Raw genomic sequence first — 21,400 nt, 5'->3', positions numbered from 1 at the left:
CACATGATGACTTGGCCAAGAATGTCAAGAGCAAAATCAAGAGGAAATAAAAAATGAAATTTGTCAATTTCAAGAAACTAATGGATTATTATACTGCAAGGTTATACTTTTCATCCCTCCAAGAAAGCCGAGACTCCAAGTACTCCAACAATGCCATGACACCCCAACAATGCATCACTTTGGAGATAATAAGACCCTAGAACTTATATCATGAGATTTTTGGTAGCCTAAGATATGGAAAGAAGCTAACGAATATATAAAATTGTGTAATACCTACAACATGGCCAAGGTATCTCATCACAAACCACATGACCTACAGCCCTTTAAGACCTTCGAACTTATATCATGAGATTTTTGGTAGCCTAAGATCTGGAAAGAAACTAATGAATATATAAAATCGTGTAATACCTACAACATGGCCAAGGTATCTCATCACAAACCACATGACCTACAGCCCTTTAAGACCTTCGAACTTATATCATGAGATTTTTGGTAGCCTAAGATCTGGAAAGAAACTAATGAATATATAAAATCGTGTAATACCTACAACATGGCCAAGGTACCTCATCACAAACCACATGACCTACAATCCTTGCCAATTCCAACCCAACCCCGATCTTCTTGGTCCATGGATTTCATAACAAATCTTCCCAAATTAGACAAATATGACTATACTTGTTATAATAGATAGGTTTACAAAAATGGTGCAATCCATCCCTAGCACCAAGACCATATGCACGGGTATTGTTAGCCTCTTCTTTAGATACATTGTCAAATTACATGGAATCCCACACAACAGCATCAACAATCAAGGTCCCCAATTCATATCTAGTGTTTAAAAGAGCCTTTAAAACAACCTCCTTGAAGCCCAAGTTTGATTATTTGCATTCAATCATCATCCACACATTGATGGTCAAACACGACGACTAAATCAAGTCTTAAAACGATCTCTGTTGCACCATCATCTGCCATAAGAATGATTCATTTAACCTCTTCTTATTTACAAAGTTCGCTTAAAATAATAATATCCATGCATCTACCAATCAATCTCCTTTCTTTACAAACTATGGCCAACATAAAAGAATAGATATACCTCTCTACCACCAAGTAAAGAATCCTACCACTTGAGATAAACCTCAATACTCCACACATATACATCAAGAACTCAAGCAACAAATCCAAAACGCTCAAAATCAGTATAAGCACTATGTGAACCAATATCGTCTACAACATCCAAACATACAAAGTGCATGATAAAGTCTGGTTACTCATGCACAACCTCCAAACAAGGCCCCCCACTAAGCTAGACCACCAAGATTTAGGCCCTTCACTATCATAACCTAGACCCACTCCAACTTCCCATCACCATGAAGATCCACTCAATCTTCCATATTTCCTTGCGCCATACCATAGCTCACAATTGAGGACTAAGAGATCCACTCCAACTAGGCCCTTCACTATCATAACCTAGACCCACTCCAACTCCCCATCACCATGAAGATCCACTCAATCATCCATATTTCCTTGCGCCATACCATAGCTCACAATTGAAGACTAAGAGATCTAACCCCCCACCACCTATCTAATTTGAAGATCATAAAGAATTTGAGATTGAGCATATTGTAGACTCGAGGATCTTCTAAGATTGATTGAAATACCTTGTTCACTAGAAAGGATATTACATCAATGGTCACACATGGAAACCTACAAAATATCTCCAAAGAGCACATCTCAAAGTTCCAAAATTTTCACAAGAGAAATCCAACAAAACTTGGGCCAAACCTCCAACCTACTCCTCGTGGAACTTGTCATTAGAGAGGGAGATGTCATGGACATGCAATGATCAAGTGTACGAATTAATTATTGCTCGAACCATATGAATCTACACCCATGCAAATACACCCTTAACAAGACATTCTCAAGCCAATCATGCATACTCATCCTTACCATGTCATAAAATCTTCTAAAAGATATGCCATATTATCACCAATATCGTCAATGATGTCATTATGAAACATTTTAAAAAATCTTTTTACTACCCTCCAACACGTGTAAAAGAAGGACCCCACTATAGAGCTTCTTAATTTTGTCAATGCCAACCTTGAGAGTCAATACCTCCAAGTAAGCAACTTCGAGTTTTCAATTCTAATTCTTGTCTAATCATTTTACCTAGTATTGTCTTGTCTTCCATTGTACTCCTATTGTCTAGTCACCTTATAATATCATAGTGCGAGATCTTATCTACTATTGTCTTGTTCATCTCAGTAGAGGGAGATTTTATCATTCTAATGTGATTACCTTATATTGTCTTGTCTTCCATTATACTCCTATTGTCTAGTCACCTTGTAATATCGTAGCGCGAGATCTTATCTACTACTGTCTTGTATCTTGTTCATCTCAATAGAGGGAGATATATAATTCTAATATCTTGTATCCATACCTAAGGCCCAAGTTGTGGAGTCCTTTATATCCTATCAAGTCATGTTGTCTATACCTACAATCCCAAGTTATACTTACGTGGGATTATCTTGTAACAAATCTTGCATCTAGTCTAACCTGTAGAGCACATGTAACTAGTGTTTTATGGTTGGGGAGGGGGAAAGGCTTAGGGGAGGCTTTGCTTTGAAGTCCCATGCATTGTAAGTTGATGTATACCTATCGCAAGGATTGATAAGACAATCCTTTCATTTCACTCATTGTGTATACTTGCACACTTGACACACAAGTGCAAGGCAAATTATTCTTTCTATCTATCTATACATTAGATAATATGTACATATTTGTGTTTTGAAACATGTGATTTGACATGGGTATTTAACATATGCATAACATTATATCTTCATCGTGTGATAGGTGTACTGCACCACAAGGTTCTTATCAAAAAAACAATCATGAATTTGACAAACAAGTGTTTACTAGCAAACTTGGCACAATGTGCACACTTGGCAAAGACATCATTTTAGTCATGATTACATGAAGCAAAGATTAAACAAGTAATCAAACATGGGACTCAAGATACCTTAGAACTCAACCCATATTCAAATCACTACAATATGACCCTATAGGCAAAAGGACATTTAGGGTGGGTTCAAACTCGCTAGACAAACAAGCATCTCAAATACAAATGGCCAATCAAATTTCAGCATGGAAAACTGTATGTTCACACACATGGTGGACGGCCAAAAAATTTAGGGGCTTTTTTTGACACGTCATGGCCAAGTTTTTGCTCCTCTTCCGGCCTACCCGGCACGGATACTTCTCCTTCATGCCATGTCTTCTCTTTGGCTCCTTTCTTTGTCCACCACTAATGTGAATGAGATGGTAGACAACTCTTGGGAAATACTTGTAGATGGGTGGAAAAGGGGATTTTTCACCCTTTTGTCCACCGTGCAAGTGTGTCTTCTCTTTGGCTCCTTTCTTTGTCCACCACTAATGTGAATGAGATGGTAGACAACTCTTGGGAAATACTTGTAGATGGGTGGAAAAGGGGATTTTTCACCCTTTTGTCCACCATGCAAGTGTGAACCCACCCTTAGTCAAAATGCCGCGGTAGGGGGGGGGGCACTCCTTTTCCCACATGGAAACATGTCAAAAGCTACTTTGCAAATGCTGTAATTTCTATCGCATTTCACAAAACATCACACTGTTTGTTTTACCTCTCCCAAAAAGCCATGAGCCAGGCTTCCAGCTACATGGACAACAACACAAGGTTATCATTTCTAAAGGCTTTGAGAATGCCACATTTAGTAATAATGTTCAACCCCCCTCCTCTAAAAGCAATGTACCACCCTTCTGGATTATAGGAGGCCGTTCACCCTCCAATAAATACTTAGACAAAGCTTTACAAGGCACGAAAAATGTCAGTACAGCAGAAGGGCGGAAGGAACAATCTTGGAGCTGTTTTACATGCCTTCTTGAAGTTCGAACCTTAAGGTTTTGAGAAACGGTCTTGAATCTTCTACTGCAAACGGCCCTTCAGATTAACAATCTACGAGTCAGTATAGCAATGAGACGTACAGCCAATCTCAGAGCTGTTCGACATGCCTTCATGTACCTTGAAGCATGAGATGCTTTAAGGAACGGCCATGGATCTTGTTACTGTGAATGATCCTACCAATTGACAATTCAAGCGTAAGAGATCATTAGACGATTTAAAGTAACCTCGCCTCAAAATCATCATCAAGCTACATACACAATCTAGCTTGTAATTCACCACAAAAACGTTGTGAGTTTCAAGATAGTAGGGAGAAGATATTGATTATCTTCTCTCTGTGGAAAGAAACCCTACGGTTGTCTGGCCGCTAACCCCTTCCAATCTTGAAGGATGAAAGAAGGCATTCGCTGTAAGCACAACAACTGGCAGGCATCACACGGATTTAAGATGCCCGCCTCAAACAGTTGTGCTAAGAGAGATACGGACAAACACCAAAAAAAGCGTAATCACTTTTTAAACCTCTTTCTTCCACAAGAACTGAGTATCAAATTCTCTTGCTGTATCATACAAAAAATTGTACAATGGAAGCAGCCAACTTTGGTAGACCCTTCTGCCTTCACTGGACGCCGCAATGCCTAGAACTATTTTGTTACAGAAACGTTCTAGATCATCATGTATTCAGGTAATTGGCGGCCATCATAAGCTCCAGCGATATTTCAGGCTCAATGGAAAACTCGACTTCCTTACCACTGCAGACATGAAAAGGCTTCAGAAGATAACATGATTTCAACGGCACTCGGAAGAAGAAACATTAAGGCTGCAGACATAAGAAGTAAGATAACATGAAATTAACAATACTCTAAAGAGATGAAACATTAAGGCAGCATAGGCAAAAGAGAAACCCAGGACGCTTGAAACGCAAATCTGCACAGTCAACGGCAAAATGCTACACGAATAAGGAGGAAGCAGCGCAGCCAGTGAGAAGTCGGGAGGCCTAAACATAGATTCATAAGGGGAACGGTGCCTAAAACCTAGACTCGTTACATAATCTTTGAATGCTACAAAGATACAAAGGCGGCATTAGCATGTGTGACAAGGAAACGCTACCTCGCAAACTGCAAAGACCAATAAAAGTACTGGCAGACTTTCTCAAGAATTCGGGTGCTAATTTCAGGGAACGCAACCTCTCCATACTCCTTCTCTTGGAAGTTACCTGTCAGAGACGCAGAAATCGACAGCGTGAAGGCGATATATCAGAACGTTCTGCGAGAATACCATGGGAAAATAACAGAAACGAGATGAGACGGACGTAAGCAGAAGACATAAGAACTCAGGACGAGGAAAACGATTGTCAATGGCACGACCTGTCGAGGTAAGCATGTTTTTGATCGTCTCGGAGACGAGGGCCGCAGATCTGTCGATGACAAACTCGAAGCCTTCGGCACTGATGAGCTTGACGGTGTCCTCCTTCCTCATTGTAGACCGTCGCTAGATCTACAGACCTATCCTCTCTTTCTATAAGGCTCTCCTCTCTCTGTTTCGCGCCCTCTCACGCTCTCTGCAGTATGGAACTGAAGCGAAACCCTAACAGTCTCGCCTAAAGCTAAAATTCCTTTTACAAGAAGTTCCCATTAAATTATAATCCCTGCATTACGTACTAACAAGAAGATCACGAGCTGCAGCATCGCATGCCTTGGTGTAAAAAATCAGGCCGTTTCTCCGCAGACCATCTTGCCCGTAGGCTTCCCCACAACCCTAACGTTCCAAATACTCTTGTGCCCATTCCATCATGACCCCTATTAAACTACCTAGATCTACCAAGCTTCTTCAATCATGCCACCCCTATCACCTAGCAATGCCTACTTACATTTGATTGAGCTATGGAACCCCATCTTAAACATTGTTTTCTCAAAGCTCCTCCAAATCTTCTTATGATTGAGGTGCATCCAAGAAGAGATGGGACATGTCCTCTGCTTGCCTTCAACACAAAGGGCATAGGGGACTAACTCCACAACAAAATCAAATTCATCGTGTTGGAAGGAGTTGACTTCCAAGCATTTTGGTAGCATCTCTTCCATACTCTTGTTGTATCTAGTAGGAAGCACTTAGCCCAATGCCTCTTAACTTTCTCAATATACTCTCACTAATGCTTTCGTGAAGTGCTCTCTCTTCCAACCCTTCACTAGCTTGATCTTCATGCAACATATACTCTCACTAGCTTGTTGTATCTAGCAGGAAGCACTTAGCCCAATGCCTCTTAACTTTCTCAATATACTCTCACTACTGCTTTGGTGAAGTGCCCTCTCTTCCAACCCTTCACTAGCTTGATCTTCATGGAACATATCCAATTATTCATGAGGTTAGAGCGTACTATGAAGGGAGAAGTAAGCCACTCCTCCCTTCTGCATTGGAACACATTCTGCAACCATTCTAGCTCCTTCATGATGAGATGGAAGTCCTCTCACACTGGCTGCATTCCATCCCATGGATTTGCCCATTGGCGCACTCCTTTGCTAGCTACCTTGGAGGCCATCCTTGGGTTGTCACCTGCATTGGAGATATGTCTCCTCAAATGTGGCATGCTAGATGTGGTTTACATGCAAAAGAGATGGATCACCCTTGGAATCCCCAACACATGATGATTTATTGATCACCTTCTCTAGTAGTTAGCTAGAGTTTTAACCACATCTAAACCACTAATTACGAATCTAGTACAAAATAATCTATCAACTCAGCTTAGCTCTACCTTTAGGTCAAACTTGGCTTGCTCAATGAAAAGCTTAACTAAGCACGTCCAAGGCTATATAACATTCATCCTTCGCAACAAGTTGAAGATTAGCCTCCTAAATTTCTCAACTAGTGCTTCTAAACACAGTCTGCGATCATCTTTGCTAGAGGCTACTTGCCTAGTGGCCACCCTTTACTTTGAGTCCCTAAAACTCCATAGCAATGTTCTTGATATCCTTTCAATGAAAAGTACTACACCAACAAACAACATGTAACATAAATTGCAAGTCATCCTATAAGGCCCCATCCTAAGCCCTACTACTTTTGCGTTGTCACTTGGATTCTTTCAAACAACCAACTAAACCTCTAAGCCATTATTATTCCAATGCCAACTAAGTAGGGAATGTACCTAAAAACAATGACATGACCAGTGATCTTGCCTCCCAAATCAGCCAACTAGTTGTGGGGGGTTGGTCTTCCCAAGCCAATAGCAATATTTTAGTTCAATGTTGACTCACTCTAAAGCTTGAAGCTATTGAGTAGTTGTGGTGGACTTCAAGGAGCTTATCCATAGTGTTAATATCTACTTGCACGATATCACTATTGTCATCATCAAAGAACTGAGACACAAATCTCTCTCCATTTGGTAACGGGGCTCCTTTGATAGACCCCTTAATGGCCTTGCCATAGATTGCTCTTAGTAATGCCTCGGTCGTGATAGTGAACAACATAGAGGCAAGTGGGCAAACCTTGCTAGACTGCCTCCATAGTTAAAAGCCCTTTGAAAGAAGCTTGTTAATGTAGACATTAGATGATGCATTGCAAAATAAAACATTTACCATGAGGTTGAAGCCTTGTACAAAGTCTAAAGCATGTAACACTTTTAGTAGAAACTACCATGAGATTTGGTCATATGCCTTATCAATGTCCATGTTGACAAGAATAACAAACTACTCGCTAGTCTTCACGATGTAATCACAATGAGAGTGACCAAGTTCAAAATATAATATTGAATTCTCCTCAAAAAATGACAAAGTTGTACTAATATGGGTGGATAATATCGAGAAATAGGTGCTTGATTCTATAGCATTGAGCATGATCAATAGTCTCCTATCACACATGCAATCTTTAGATGTAGCTTTAGGGATAAAATTGATTCGTCCTTTATTAGCAAATGTTGAAACTTCTTCACTTATCATAAACCAATTTAGATGTTAACATTGATCCTTGAGCAAGACATTCCAGAACTTTTGATAAAATTTCACTGGTATTTTGTCTAGGTTGGGTCCCTTGTTGGAATTCATCCTAAGGGCTACAAAGTGCAGCTTTTCCTCTCAAAAATGCTTATGAATAATAATTTTATTCTCAAGAGGCGCCCTAGAGGTGAAATATCCGTAGTAATTCTTTGGTTGTTCTTTCAAACATAGCATTAGTCTTTGGCTCAATGCTCACTATGCCCTAAAGATAGCTCTAACGATCCCCACAACATATGTTAGGTGCATGCCTCCATCTATTTTAATAAAGATCACACAATCTCTTTTTAAACTTGATTTTGAGGGCATTGAAATCAAGTTGTTGTGGAGCTTGCCCTTCCACTTCCAACCTAGCTCTTAGCTAAACTTTGGTAGCATCTACTTGATTTGTTCTTGATGATAGAGAAAACCCTCAACGCCCTACATCAGCTTGAGTAGAGTCACAACTAGCTCTGGTAGTTAGGTCAACAACTAGCCACCACCTAATGCTTTGTTGTGCCCATAACCTTTGGTGAGGAAAATAAGGGCTTCAATGCAGCCTTCCCACTTGACATCCGAGCTTAGAGATGGAGAGGTTGTACAATTATGTTACCGGAGATATTATTTTATAGTGATGCTTTGGGCTAGCCCACCATGCTACTTGGTTTTCATATATTCTCTTGAATTCTGCAACGTGCAATGTAGAGTCTTGATGTTTATTGTGTCACGTGTAAGAGGTGGGTTCTCACAAAACATGAGGGCTACATCTTTCAAGTCATGCTAGAGAATAAGGTGATCCCAACTCTTCATCTTCATCTATCGTTCAATCAACTACAAATGATATATCACCTACTTGTCTCATGTCCTAGCCCCAACCAATTTGGCATGGCATGCTACGATCTAATGACCCAGCTATGACCAAAGAGTTGCCCTCTCATTTGATGCACTTGGGGCATATAGAGAGGCAACAACTACTTTTCCATCAAGAGCCACCTCACTACCCTAGAAGACCCTTGACAACTGGCCCACTTGGATTTAGGCTTCAGTTTAGGTTTGTTATAAACCAATATGCCACTTTGCCTCAAACAACTACCTCAATAAAAACATCATAGCCTTGCATGTCTAGCCTATCATCTCCTTAACCTATCTCGAGTTTTTGTAAGAGTGATATGTCAGCCTTTATACCTCTTGATTAGTTTATAACACACCATTGTTCTCCTGTCTTTGAAAATTTCCCCTAACATTCATGAGATTAGCATAGATTTTTCAATGGTTCCACTCAACATTCAAATCATAGTATTGATCTTCTCCCTCACCCATGCACACATACACATTGTACTCCCCAAGAGTCTTATGAGCCAATTTCTTGAGCAACTGCTTCACTTTGTCTCCTTCTTGAGTATCACTGAGCTTTACTTGCCTTGGAGTTCTCCTTGCCATTTTGGTTGCCATTTCAAAACTTTTTCTAATGCTTGGACATGTTAGTCTTACCTCCTATTCTCTTGGCCACACTTGAAGATCCCTTAGCTTCATCTCCTTCCCTCCATTGAAGAAGAGCCTTTTTAGTATTCTTGGCTTCCTCTTGCATGGGGCTGTGTCTTTGATTTGGGGATCATACTTTTAGGTTTCTTGGTTTGAGGCTTATTTCCTTGTCTAGCCTCCTTTGCCTGTTATGGACATGCTTTGGCAAAATGACTCAAGAACTCACACACATAATGATCATGTAGGAATGAGGCAAACTTGATATCATAATTGTCCAAGCCATTGGCATCGTAGAGCTTGAGCACATCTAGAATCTATTTCCATCTACCCCATAGTATGCATGTCATGGCACCTTGACCATGAGGTGGAAGGTATAGCATGTAGCTAAGAATATCAATAAGGTCTCTAACTTGCCCATCAATCCAGTTAGGGAAAGAAAAGACCCACACAAGGCACTCACAAAGTAGGACATCTATTGGTTTGAAACTCACCATCTAAGGATTGCATAAGCCAAGTTTCTAGCGAAGCCAATAATAGTCCCAATCACAAAATCATGCTCTGTAGACAAACCTAGCAAGGCAAAGGAAAACCCTTTTCCAATGAACTCATAGGAAAGATGCCTTAGGTCAGAAGTTGTATGCAAGCCACTGGTGGGCAAACTCTTATTCTTTGGCCACTTGGCATTGTAGTGGAACCCATCCACTTCTCAAGTGCTCCAACAAAGAAAGGAAACATAGGAAAGCAGAGATATCCCAACCTCACCTCAACTCCACCTCTCACCCTCCAAACTATGGAAAAAGAAAGGGAAGAAGTGAAGGATACAAAACAAGGGAGAAAGTAGTGAACTCAAAGTGAGGGTATGGACACAATTGTATGATACCAAAGGATGTTCTTTTGTGTTTTCTATGCAAGCACATGGTTTGGATGAAACCAATAACATGAAACATGTAAAATACTAAGCTTTTTAGCTACAAAATCCTCCATGTTTTAGTTTTTATGTAATCTCGTAGGCCAAAGCATGTAAGCTAAGGAAAGGGAATAACACTTAGCTAGTCATTCCGCTCCACGAGATGTCTTAATTGAGTTTCACCTCATTTGCCTCATGTTATAACCTCATTACATCAAAGTTGAATTATCTATGTTATTTTCCCAACTACTTAATAAGTTATTAACCTTCCATTTATTGGTCATCTTTTAATTATGAGCAAGCATTAGAACATCTCACTTAGAACCACTTGATGCAATTGTAATAATCATGAATAGATGTAAGAATCAACATTATCATTGTCAACAAACTTGGAAGAATTAGAATTGAGACAATTTTGAGTTATTCATATGGTATCATCATTGTCACTATGTATAGTTTCATTAACCTAAGAAAGAAAAATTGTTCAAATACATTATTTGGGGTTCTAGAGAACGGAAAGTGGGGCATTCAATCTCGAGAGCTCATCACTATTGACAAGAAAGAGGGTGGCCTTGGAATTGAGAAGACGGAGAAAGTAACTCAAGAGTGTTTCTCTTTATACAAAGGCAAAATGAAGATCAATCATGGTTGACTCTCCTTATACATTGGATTGCTAAATCCATTCTCCATGGAGTCTCTGGGAGGATAATGAGTAGATGTGCTAAGTACTATGCAATCAAAAATAGAATTTCAACTTTCGAGGTTACACTAGGTTTGATCAAGGTGTGAAACCCTTTGTACATCTGGGCAACCAAAATGGACTTAAAGGTAGAAGAGGGGACCCTGTGTGAATGCACAATATTTGGAGGTTTCCTCATGCTTATAGCCCTCTTTGTGGCCCATTAAGATTGGGCTTAGAATCTCAAGGTCCATTCATCTCAAAGAATAAGAAGGTGGCCAAATATTTTGGATCATGGACAATGCAACTAGAGGGACCTCAACAAAATCTCTCAACACTATAGGCTTAATTTTGAGGAAAGAGTATGGGTGGCTTGTTTCCTTTAGGGGAAGAAGAAGGATTTGCCTTCTAAATTTTTTTGGTTCATATTGCTAAGTTTCTTACTTATCTAGTTGACAAAGTGATGTGAAGATGCAAGAAGACTTTTGGAAATGCCTCAAAACCAATCTGTCCATGCTATGGGCAACCTATATGACACATGTTGAGGATGAGCATTGCCAAACATGGATGGAAATGACTAACAAACATGACTAGTGCTAAAGCTCCAAAAATCATTGACTAAGCTGGACTGAGGCTTATGATTATGAGATGGACATAAAGTGAGAAACGTAATGGTGAGATTACTAACATTCCCCACATTCTAAGTATGGATAAAGCCCAAATTAGTTGAGAAGATAAAACATTAAGGGAGAAAAAATAACAAAAAGAGGAAACTCAAACACTACAAGCAACCATTGAAGTTAGTTCTCATTGGTCCACAATGGACTTGACAATAGCTAAGAAAGAACTAGCATATTAAATGATGTCAATGTACATTGAATAAGAAATCTTGCTAAGGAGTATGGCCCCCTTCCACAAAGAAACTCAAAGAAATGGGTGGCCTAAGAATGCCATTGTCAATAAAGAAGCCCTATAGGGTCACATAAAAGATAGCATCTAGTTAGGATAGGTGAGCCAAATACTAGCTTGAACAAATGTTGAGAGCAAGGAGCTGCTAGAAGCACCAAAATGCCCTCTTGCAATGGATAGACATCATTAACCAAAGGGCAAGGGATGGCATTGCAAGTAGCAAGGGAAAATGGCTTGGAGAAGAATGAAAGGAGTTCTTATAAGAAGGAAAAGCCTTGTAAAAGTAGAGAACATTGAAAGAGCTCCTTAGAATCTTGGAAAGCCCCTTTGAAATTGAAAGAAGGGCCAACTAATTTGTAGTTGCATGACCAAGATTAAAGCCCTCTTCTACACAGGATAGATGACCCAAGTGAACCACTAGGGGAGATGGTGCAGGATGGGATGAACCACCAACTAAGCTAAATGTAATGGGTGGAGCAATGGGAATATGCCAAGGAGGATCCAACTCAAAAAAAGGAGTAGAAGCAAGGGAATGGAGAGAATAAAGCCCATGTTGTTGATGACAAAACATAGAGACCAAATGATGGACTACGATCCTTCCTTTTCAATTTTACTTTCCCCGAACACACTTATATGGAGTCAATCCCTTTGCAAACCTAGGATATATAATGACTTATCTAGATGGTGGATCCTAATATAACATCCTCCACCTTGATTGCATACTCGATGATGTAACATGAGTAGTGAGCACGCGCGCGCGCGCACACACACACACACACACACACAGAGGGAGAGAACACATGAGAAAACATTTTGGGTGCTCAATTATCCTTATTCTTCATTATCTTCACTTATATATGATCTAGTCATTGGCCTTTACCCCAATGACCTCCCCCTCAAAGGTCAATGCACATTTAAAGGAGAATAAAAAAGTAAAAATACTATCCAAGGCCCCTCAATACATTGTAGTGTGCAAAGTGCTTGGAAGATAAGCTCGTCATGAGAAGCTCTACAGAGTTATCACCCATATGAGTCTTAATAAGATTAATTTATTTGTCCTTAAGCACCTTCTCGATGTTGAAGTGATCCTTTACCTCAATGTGCATTATCTTTGCCTGAAAGATATGATTCCATGCCAACTGGATGGCACTTCAACTATCATATTGCAAAATAAATACCTCTCTGTCCATGCTTAGCTCTTGATTGCAACATATTTAGCCTTAGTGGTACATAAGGTGGTACATGGCTAAAATCAGGAGACCCATGAGACTACACCTCTTGTGAACATGAAAAAAAAATCCACTTTCTAAAAAATGCATAGCCAATGAACATAACTCTAGTGCCATTCATCTCATGATACTCTTCACTATTTCCTAATGTTTCTTACCAAGATTTGCCATTAACCTACTAACCACTCTCATTGCATAATTAATATCTAGAAATGTAGTTACAGTAGCATGCATTGAGCTACCAAGTATAGATACATAGGTATCTTAGCCGTTTCAACCTTTTGCTCATTTAACTTAGGGTTGTCCTATTGGATAAGTCTTAAATATGGAGGCAATGAAACACTTATAGCCTCCCCCCTCTCCATGTTGACAATAGGTGATGGTGCTCTAGTATCAACTAGAGCAAGAATAGAGCTTGCAGCATCCTCAACCTATTATTGTTGCACTTGTAACCCCATAGAGCCATTTTTTGATTCCATGCATAAAGTTCTAAAGCCTTATTGCAAACATCATATAAACCCAATGTGGATAGTTGATTCCATCTAAGTTGTCCTCAATAGCTAGCATACAAAATAAATCATTATTGTAAGCCATGGTCATTGACTATACTTGATGAAAAAGTTGCATGTATAAAGGAAAATATATACAAAACCAATGTATTCTCTATAACATCCAACAAAGTAGACTATAAGGGCTCTTATTTGTAGAATTTACTATAGTAAAAAAATTTACACAGAGGATGAAATAGCCTAGGCAATACTTGCAACACTGCACATAGAGGTCAAAACAAATTTGAATATGAGGAAATCAAGTGGAGGGTATTGATGAATCTTTCCAAGAGGTACCATGCTTTGGATTCAGGGTTAGAGAAATGCATGCATACAACTTGGAGAAGAAGAATCTTGAGAGAGCACAACATGAAGTATATTGAGTATATCGATAGAGAAGATTTTCAAGACCATCTATACCTTAAAGTAAACAGGCATATATACAAAGTTGGGGGAGGTGGGAAAGAACTCTTAGAGAGGGAAAAAAGTGTCCCAATAATCCTAAATATGTTTATCACTACCAAAATATGGTAATAAATCACCTTAAGATTGGAGACATCCTCCCATGCAAATCAAGATGGATTGTAGTTGATAGCCATGCACAAGAAAGGATTAAAGCTTAAGACCCAATATTTCCACATAGTGTTGGGGTATGCATTGGAACAACCACATGACAAGAATTCCCAAGAGCCTAGTGGAGGACATCATGAGGGGAACTTAAAGAGCCGACTAGCAAGCGATATTATATTCCCATTATTGGCTCTTGGAAGAACGTTTTTGAGACTTAAATATTTTATATTTTGAAGTTCAAAAATTTTAAATGGGTAGAAGTTGTCCATGAAGTAGTTGCAAGTCTACAATAGTATTTAATGGATGCATATTGTGCTTCACAGAAAGAAGTGAAATAGATGCCAAAGTGGCCACAATCACTTGTGGAATATACTAATGTAAGTCATTAGAGAGGCTCTCAACAATCCTCACACCCAATTTCCATCACATCATAGACCTAACCCTACAAAATAGCAAAGGACCACTTACTCAAGAGAACTCAATACTAAAAGAAGGAATATAATCCTAACCCTATGAGATAGCAAATGACCACTTCCTCAAGAGAACTCGGGACTAAAATAAGTAATGGCCTACTAAGGAATCAAATGGAGGAGGTGTAGAACAAGAAGGCCATAAAGTCCAAGAAGGAAGAGAAACTTAAGAAGAAAGAGCATGATAAGTCAATGACAATAGGGAAGAAGTAGAACTAGATAGATTGGCACGAAGAATAGGAAATGAGGGCATGATTATAGTAATCTAGTAAGAAGGAATTAGAAATGCAATAAGAAGATTTTAAAGATTCCACATTAAAGCAAATTCGCTCCACAACAAAGCCTAAGACCAAGCTCATAAGGGCATACTGGTATAAATTGCACGGCAAGAGTAAATTTGGAAGAATCTTTATCTAAGAGATCATGAGGAGCCTTAAAAACCCAGATTTATCATTTTGGTTCCTATTATAGAGACTTAGCCACTTTAGAAAACATAAAGAGCTAAAGAAAGAGAGTTTGTAGAGTTTAGTAAGAGATAAGCCACATAATTTAAGTAGTTGTCCCACAACTATTCCATGTGCAATTGGCTAGTCCTCTTTCCTTTTAGCTTGAACATTTTGAAGCCACTATAACTTCATTTCTCTCAATTGAACCTCACATCAAATTTTCTCATTAGATTTCCACTCAAGTACATTCTAATCCCAAAGATGTAGCCATCCTTGTACCCTTTTCTCATGAAATTGAGCAAGAATTAAGGATTGTCTTTGTACGATATTTAACCGCCTTCAAAGGTAGCCCCTTGCATATAGATTACTTGTTTCAAGAAAGTGTTTCCTTTGCTACATCGCAACCATCAGGCATTACCTAATACAATCTTCCTACTTCAACTAGTGCTTTGATTGTGTCTGAGCCCATAAATAGTAAAATTGACTTGTGAGAAAGTAAGCCAACCATCCCACGATAGCTCAACACCATTCTCAAATTAGAATCAAACACCTACAAGGAAGTGCTTCACCACCTAAGTCCAAGGGTCAATCTTCTAAATAAGACCAAAAACTAGTCCCCTAGATTTGTTATTAAGCTTCTCAAGACCTAAACCTCTCTCTTCCTTGATTGTGGTTACTTGGTACCAACCAAGTACAATCCATTTCCTACCCTTTCCAATTGCAAAATTGACATAACAAGAGAGGATACTATAAATGACCACTAATCTACCACCTAAACCCCAAGTCTAACCTTGTCATATTATAATATTTTCCCTAGGTTTGTTTAACCTTGCCATGCCATCATATTTTCCTTAAGTTTATCTAGCAATCATTCAAACATGTGACCCATGGTGATCTCAATACCAATCGAACATCAGATGTACCTTAAAATTGAGCCTACTTTCACTTCTTTGAACCCCAAGTGGAGTAAGCAATCTAGGGTTCCTTCTAGCACAAAAATTTGTCTTTTTTTCCTCCAAACTACTCTTAGAGCCCAAGACCAAAGCGATCTCATCATAAACCTCAAGAAATGTCCCCACTAAAGCTTCATGACTTCAATAGCATTAGTGTTATCATACGTGAGGTGGGACAAATTCATTCCCCCTCATCGTTTCATCCTCAATCATCCATCATAGCCATGCAAATGATCACATAGCCTATCCATCATGTTCAAACCACCTAGGAAAATAAAGTCATAAGGCCCTAATTTTTCACACAATCATGCTAGTTTAGCCACCCTGTAGTTTAAATGGAAGTAGTCTCAATGCATCACCATCCTTACTACAAATGATGGATCCACATTCATCAATCCAAACCACAAGTAGTTTGATTTTAGCTCTCAGATTTTAGTTCTTATTGAAACCATGGCACCACATCTACCCCTGTTTTCTAGCTTCAATAGAACTTGCATACCCCACAAAGGAGAATCCGTTGGAACATTTAGGACAACTTTCATTTCCTACAAGTTTGTGAATTTTGGTTTAGATTTGCACAAAATTCTATAATACACATGGTATCCTTTTCTCAAAAGCCCTCTCACATTCCATGAGATTACATTTCATTTGATATTTGGTTTGTCAAGTCTAGACATCAATGAATTTTAGGTCATCATCAAATACATAATTTGGATCAATATACATATTCTTTTCGAGCAATACGCAAAAGCAAGGTTTTTTCAGGGAAGGCTTGATTCTCCCATCATTCTACCAACCCTCCTTGCTCTCCCTCCTTGTATTGATATTTTGTTTACCCTTCTATGTGCCATCTTTAGGCTTCGTTGAATAATGTATAGATTTGCCTTTGCCATTCGCTTTTACACCATCCTATAAGTTTACAAATCCAACTTCATTCTAATCCTTCCTGTCCACAAGCCCTATGCCTAAATGTTTATAGATATTCTCTTGCTTATCTCAAGAGCCAAGTCCTTATTCCCCTCAATATATTCCTATTTCTCTTCCTAATCTTTTTTACTAAAAGCTATGGAAAAATGGCAAAGAGCCTTGCAGACATAAGATGCATTATGTAAGATAAATAACTTGACCTTGCAATAATCTCCACCCATCTCTGAAGGGAGAAGCCCAAGTAGAACCACAATCAAGCAAAAGCAAGAGAGGTGTGAGCTATGACAGATAGAGCAAGATAGCAAGAGAGAGAAGGGAGAAGCCCAAGTGGAAGCATGAGCAAGTGGAAGCAAGAGATGTGTGAGCTATGGTGGATGGAGCAAGAGAGCAAGAGAGAGAGAGATTCAAGATGTGGAAACTCCAATAGTCACAATGTGTGACCACGGTGTTAACCCTCAAACGAACAAGGTGGAAAAGCCAAAAAATCTAAAGCAAAAGACAAGGCCAAGGCAAAAGTGAATCAGAAGATGAAGGTGCACCAAGAAGAATTTGGAAACACAAGAAGTGCAGAAAAATCCTAAATCAAGGAAAAAGGCGTAGGAGAAAAAGTGCGAGTCTATACTGTTGTAAAAGAGCGCAAGGCGCACCATGATTTATTTTAAGAGTGTTGGGCTCTCACCCGTGCAATTTGTAAATGTAGACAGGCGGTGGAAAGGAGGCTAGGAAGATAGGAGGACAATGGGAAAAAGGGCCTACCGCCGGCCATGTAAAAAAGGGGATGACCGCCCAAAAGGCATTTAGGGTTTTGTATATAAAGTTGAAAAGTGAATGAGAAGCTCATTCTTGTGTGTGGTCAAAAGTGGGTCTCCTCTTCTCCTCCTTCTTCTTCTTCTTGCTTGCTTGAGCTTGTGCTTGAGAGAGGTAGTGTGAGAGTGTGGGGAGTGAGTGTGTGAGGGTAAGGGATCGGGGAGGAGAAGCTCTCCATCTTCTCCTATCTTCTTCTCTTCTCTTCTCTTCTCTTCTCTTCTCTTCTCTTCTCTTCTCTTGCTCGTGGCAATGGAGCTTGGAGCTTGGAGCTTGGAGCTTGAGGAGGAATCTTGCTTAAAGCTTGCACTTGGATCGTGGAGCTACCGGAGTGCGCGTGAGAGGAGGTAACTCGATTGGCATGGAGGTAAGCTCACTATACCCGTAGATATGGATGGCACGTCGGCTATGTGAGAGGTAACCATTAGCGCTTGGCTTGGAACGCTTGAAGCAATAAGCGGTCTGTAGGTCTTGGCAGTTGAGCAAAAGCTCCCACATTTTGGTTCTGTTTGCTAGGACCAATGGATTCAAGCCTTGAGTGCTTGCGTGCTTCGAATCGAGCATTGAAGTAGGGTTTTTCCCAAACGGGTGCTTGAGGTAGATAGGTAGGAAGCGAGGGAGTTTGAAGATGTATTCGATCTCGTTAGCAAGTAGGTTTTTGGTTTTTTGGATTTGGAAAAGCATGTTGGAGTAGTGCAAGTATTTGCTTTGTGATTTGGATGCATTAGGGTAGGAAAAAACAAAGAAAGAGAAGACAAATAAGCATCAGGGTTTCTGCTATCATAACAAGGCATGAGGGTTTGATTCATTTGCCGATTTGCATTTTGGAGCAGGTATATACAACTCTTCCCCTCCATCCATAGCTTTGATTTGGAGGTGTGTGCGATAGGCTGTGACATGAATTGTGTGATTCGAGCGATTTATCGTTGCGTCGGCCAAAATCGTGCCGCGTTCGGCCTGTTTGAGTGACGACGTTCTGGATTGAGTCCCAGAATCGGCCCTCAGACCGCTCGGCCCTCGATGGCCAAATCAACCACTCGATCGTCGGCCCTGTCGACTCGGCCCAACCCCACTCGAACAAGTTGCCATTCGGCTTAGATGAATTCACCATTTGGCCCTCACCCAACCTAACTCGGTCCTCGGTCCACTCGGCCACTTGGCCCTTGGACACCCACACTCGGACTGGCCGAATTTGACATTTGGACTAGTTACATTCGGCCCTCGGCCATTCAGACGGTCCGAATCGGGCATTCGGCCCCTGCAATTTGGACATGTTGGACCGAATTTGGATTTTTTCAAATTTAACCTGTAGATCTTGAAACTGATCGAAAGACCATATAGAGCTGAAACCACATCATAGATCTATCACTGGGTTGAAATCTAGAGTAAGTAATTCAAAACTTGGCTATAAATGGTCCTTCAAATTGCACATGGCATTTACCGTAATGGTCCTACGAGCCGGGGGGGATGCCCCCCTGGACCCCTGCAGAGGGGGCTCTGCCCCCTCCGCACCTCCCCCAAGTAGGTTGGAGAGAAAATGCGCATGCACCGTGACAGGTCCCCCAAATTAGATCCTAGTGTAGTAATGGCTCTACACAAGCATGGATTCTCACTTGCAAAGGAGCAACCAAAAGCCCTTATCCGAACAAAGACAAACAGAGACCCTAGAACCTCAATGGGCCAATCTAGCCAACAAGGGCAAAAAGGCCATACCACAAAAACATGTCTAGATTGTGTCTGGACTGCATCTAGTCAAAGCAGAATGCAACAACCTCAAGCTACAACTACAAGGATGACTAGAAGTAATAGTCTTGAATATAGATGCACCTTGAACGACACTGCACATACGACCCAAGAAATCAGTGAAGAATCCACATTTGGTCGTGTAATTGGGGACTCAAGGGCATGTATCAGAAGGCTTAAACTTACAAGCCAAGACCCAGAAGATGAAGACATAGCACCGCCTGCTTATCTTAGGGTCAAACTCATTGTAAAAAGAGAGCATAGTGTCAATGATCTCATCGATGAAGGGGCAGCTTTTAATATCTTGACCTATGAAGCATGGACTCTGCTAGGCCAATCAGAGCTCACACCAACTAATGCAACTATTAGTCCACACGAGAGACACACATAAGCACTCATAGGAAAGTGTAAAATCCTTGTAACTATTGAAACTGAAAGCTTACCTATCCTATTCCATGTTCCTCCAAATAGTGCTAGTTGTGGAAAGGAAACCCTCCTTGTACGACCTTTCAAAAGGGCGACAAAGTGTGAGGCTGATTACGTAGCACAGAGGATACACTTGACACTACCAGGTGTGAGGATAGTCACAACCTTTAGGAAGGGTGACCTCATCGAACCTTGAGGGAAAGGCAAGGAAGGTGCTGACATAACAGGCAAGCCTAGTAATAAGAACAATGACCTATTGAAAGAGTTGATACAAGCATAGGTTGAACAACGAGGACTAGTGAGTGAGGCCATGCTTGAAACAAGAAGGTTAGGAGACAATGTCAAGGAGGGGCTTTGGACTTACAAATATCGAAGAAGACCCCAAAAGAAGCCCAAGTCTTATAGACAAAGGTATTGATGGAGAGCCAGCACAACACCGAGATGGATATCCAAAGCATAAGGAGGGGCTTTGGACTTACAAATATAAGAGAAGACCCCAAAAGAAGCCCAAGCCTTATAGACAAAGGTATCGATGGAGAGCCAGCACAACGCCGAGATGGATATCCAAAGCATTGCTACATGCTCAAGGGTGTTATGCAAGTAACCGATGGATTTGGATACCAAAACCCCCTGCTAAACCTCCTCTATCAGCAAACTGAAGGCCAGACCATATCAAGAGCAAAGAAGCGCAGGAGGAAATCTAAATGAAAAGCCAAGTCTCGAGTCAAAAACATTGGAGTGATCGAGCCCCTCATGATCGAAATTGAGAAACCAAACAGGACTATGCAAAGGGTAGATCCTCAGCCTAGCATGCTTGATGAGCAGATATTAGATGTAATCGTTGAGGGTAAGAAAAAACCACTAGTGACTAAGGAGCCTTTGATTTCCCAAGAGGATAATAGGCAACATAGGCACAACATTGCACATGACAAGGTTAAATGCTCAACAAAGCAAATGGAAAAATAATCTAATAGCCACGAGCAAATCTTCTAGCCAGTGTCAAAGCCACGTAGGAGTCCCAAGTCTCCTACACCCTCTTTCCCGAAATGGACACAAGAAGCACAACAACAATCGTCGAGTGCAGCTGCTCAATCCCAATCTCTATCTCCATCTAAGCTTCCAAATGTCCAAGAGGTGGGACATGATACCACCCGTAGCTCTCGGCCCAAGGATATGCCTATGCAATCTAATGTGACTAGATCAATTGAGGCTCGATCTGCACAAGTGAATGCTCAAAGGGCAACAAAAGACACACCCACTTCTGATCTGCCTGAGGACCTGACACCGCAATCTACTAAGAGTAGCCAGTCCACTGAACTAACCGTTACTACTTCTAATCAGGAATCATAGCAGTCACAGCCTTTGGCCGGACGATGCCCCTTGCGGAACATGTCCTTAGAAATTCAACCATGGA

The 21,400-nt window shown here is 40.5% G+C and overlaps 1 protein-coding gene across 1 annotated transcript; it reads right to left on the bottom strand.

The window, feature by feature from the left end:
* Positions 1–4,456: 4,456 nt before the first annotated feature.
* Positions 4,457–5,733, bottom strand: LOC148018963 (BTB/POZ domain-containing protein). Its single transcript, XM_087701468.1, has 3 exons — positions 5,299–5,733; positions 5,042–5,147; positions 4,457–4,683 (listed from the first exon to the last, which is right to left on the bottom strand). Exons 1-3 carry the CDS (start codon positions 5,408–5,410, stop codon positions 4,605–4,607), a joined length of 297 nt encoding a protein of 98 aa, XP_087557594.1. The 5' UTR covers positions 5,411–5,733; the 3' UTR covers positions 4,457–4,604.
* Positions 5,734–21,400: the final 15,667 nt, after the last annotated feature.

This window comes from Lygodium microphyllum, chromosome 20 (genome assembly GCF_053477565.2).
Source record: "Lygodium microphyllum isolate KBCC chromosome 20, Lygodium_microphyllum_v1.1.10, whole genome shotgun sequence".
NCBI classification, from domain to species: domain Eukaryota; kingdom Viridiplantae; phylum Streptophyta; class Polypodiopsida; order Schizaeales; family Lygodiaceae; genus Lygodium; species Lygodium microphyllum.
Note: the sequence above shows the minus strand (reverse complement) of the source record. Positions and strands in the feature narration are given on the sequence as shown.

Excerpts from the sequence above, each read along its gene's own strand:
- LOC148018963 (XM_087701468.1), bottom strand. The coding sequence starts at position 5,410 with ATGAGGAAGGAGGACACCGTCAAGCTCATCAGTGCCGAAGGCTTCGAG. Across the intron at positions 5,148-5,298 it reads AAACATGCTTACCTCGACAG|GTAACTTCCAAGAGAAGGAG; the intron begins GTCGTGCCATTG and ends CGTCTCTGACAG. Across the intron at positions 4,684-5,041 it reads TGGTCTTTGCAGTTTGCGAG|TGGTAAGGAAGTCGAGTTTT; the intron begins GTAGCGTTTCCT and ends TCATGTCTGCAG.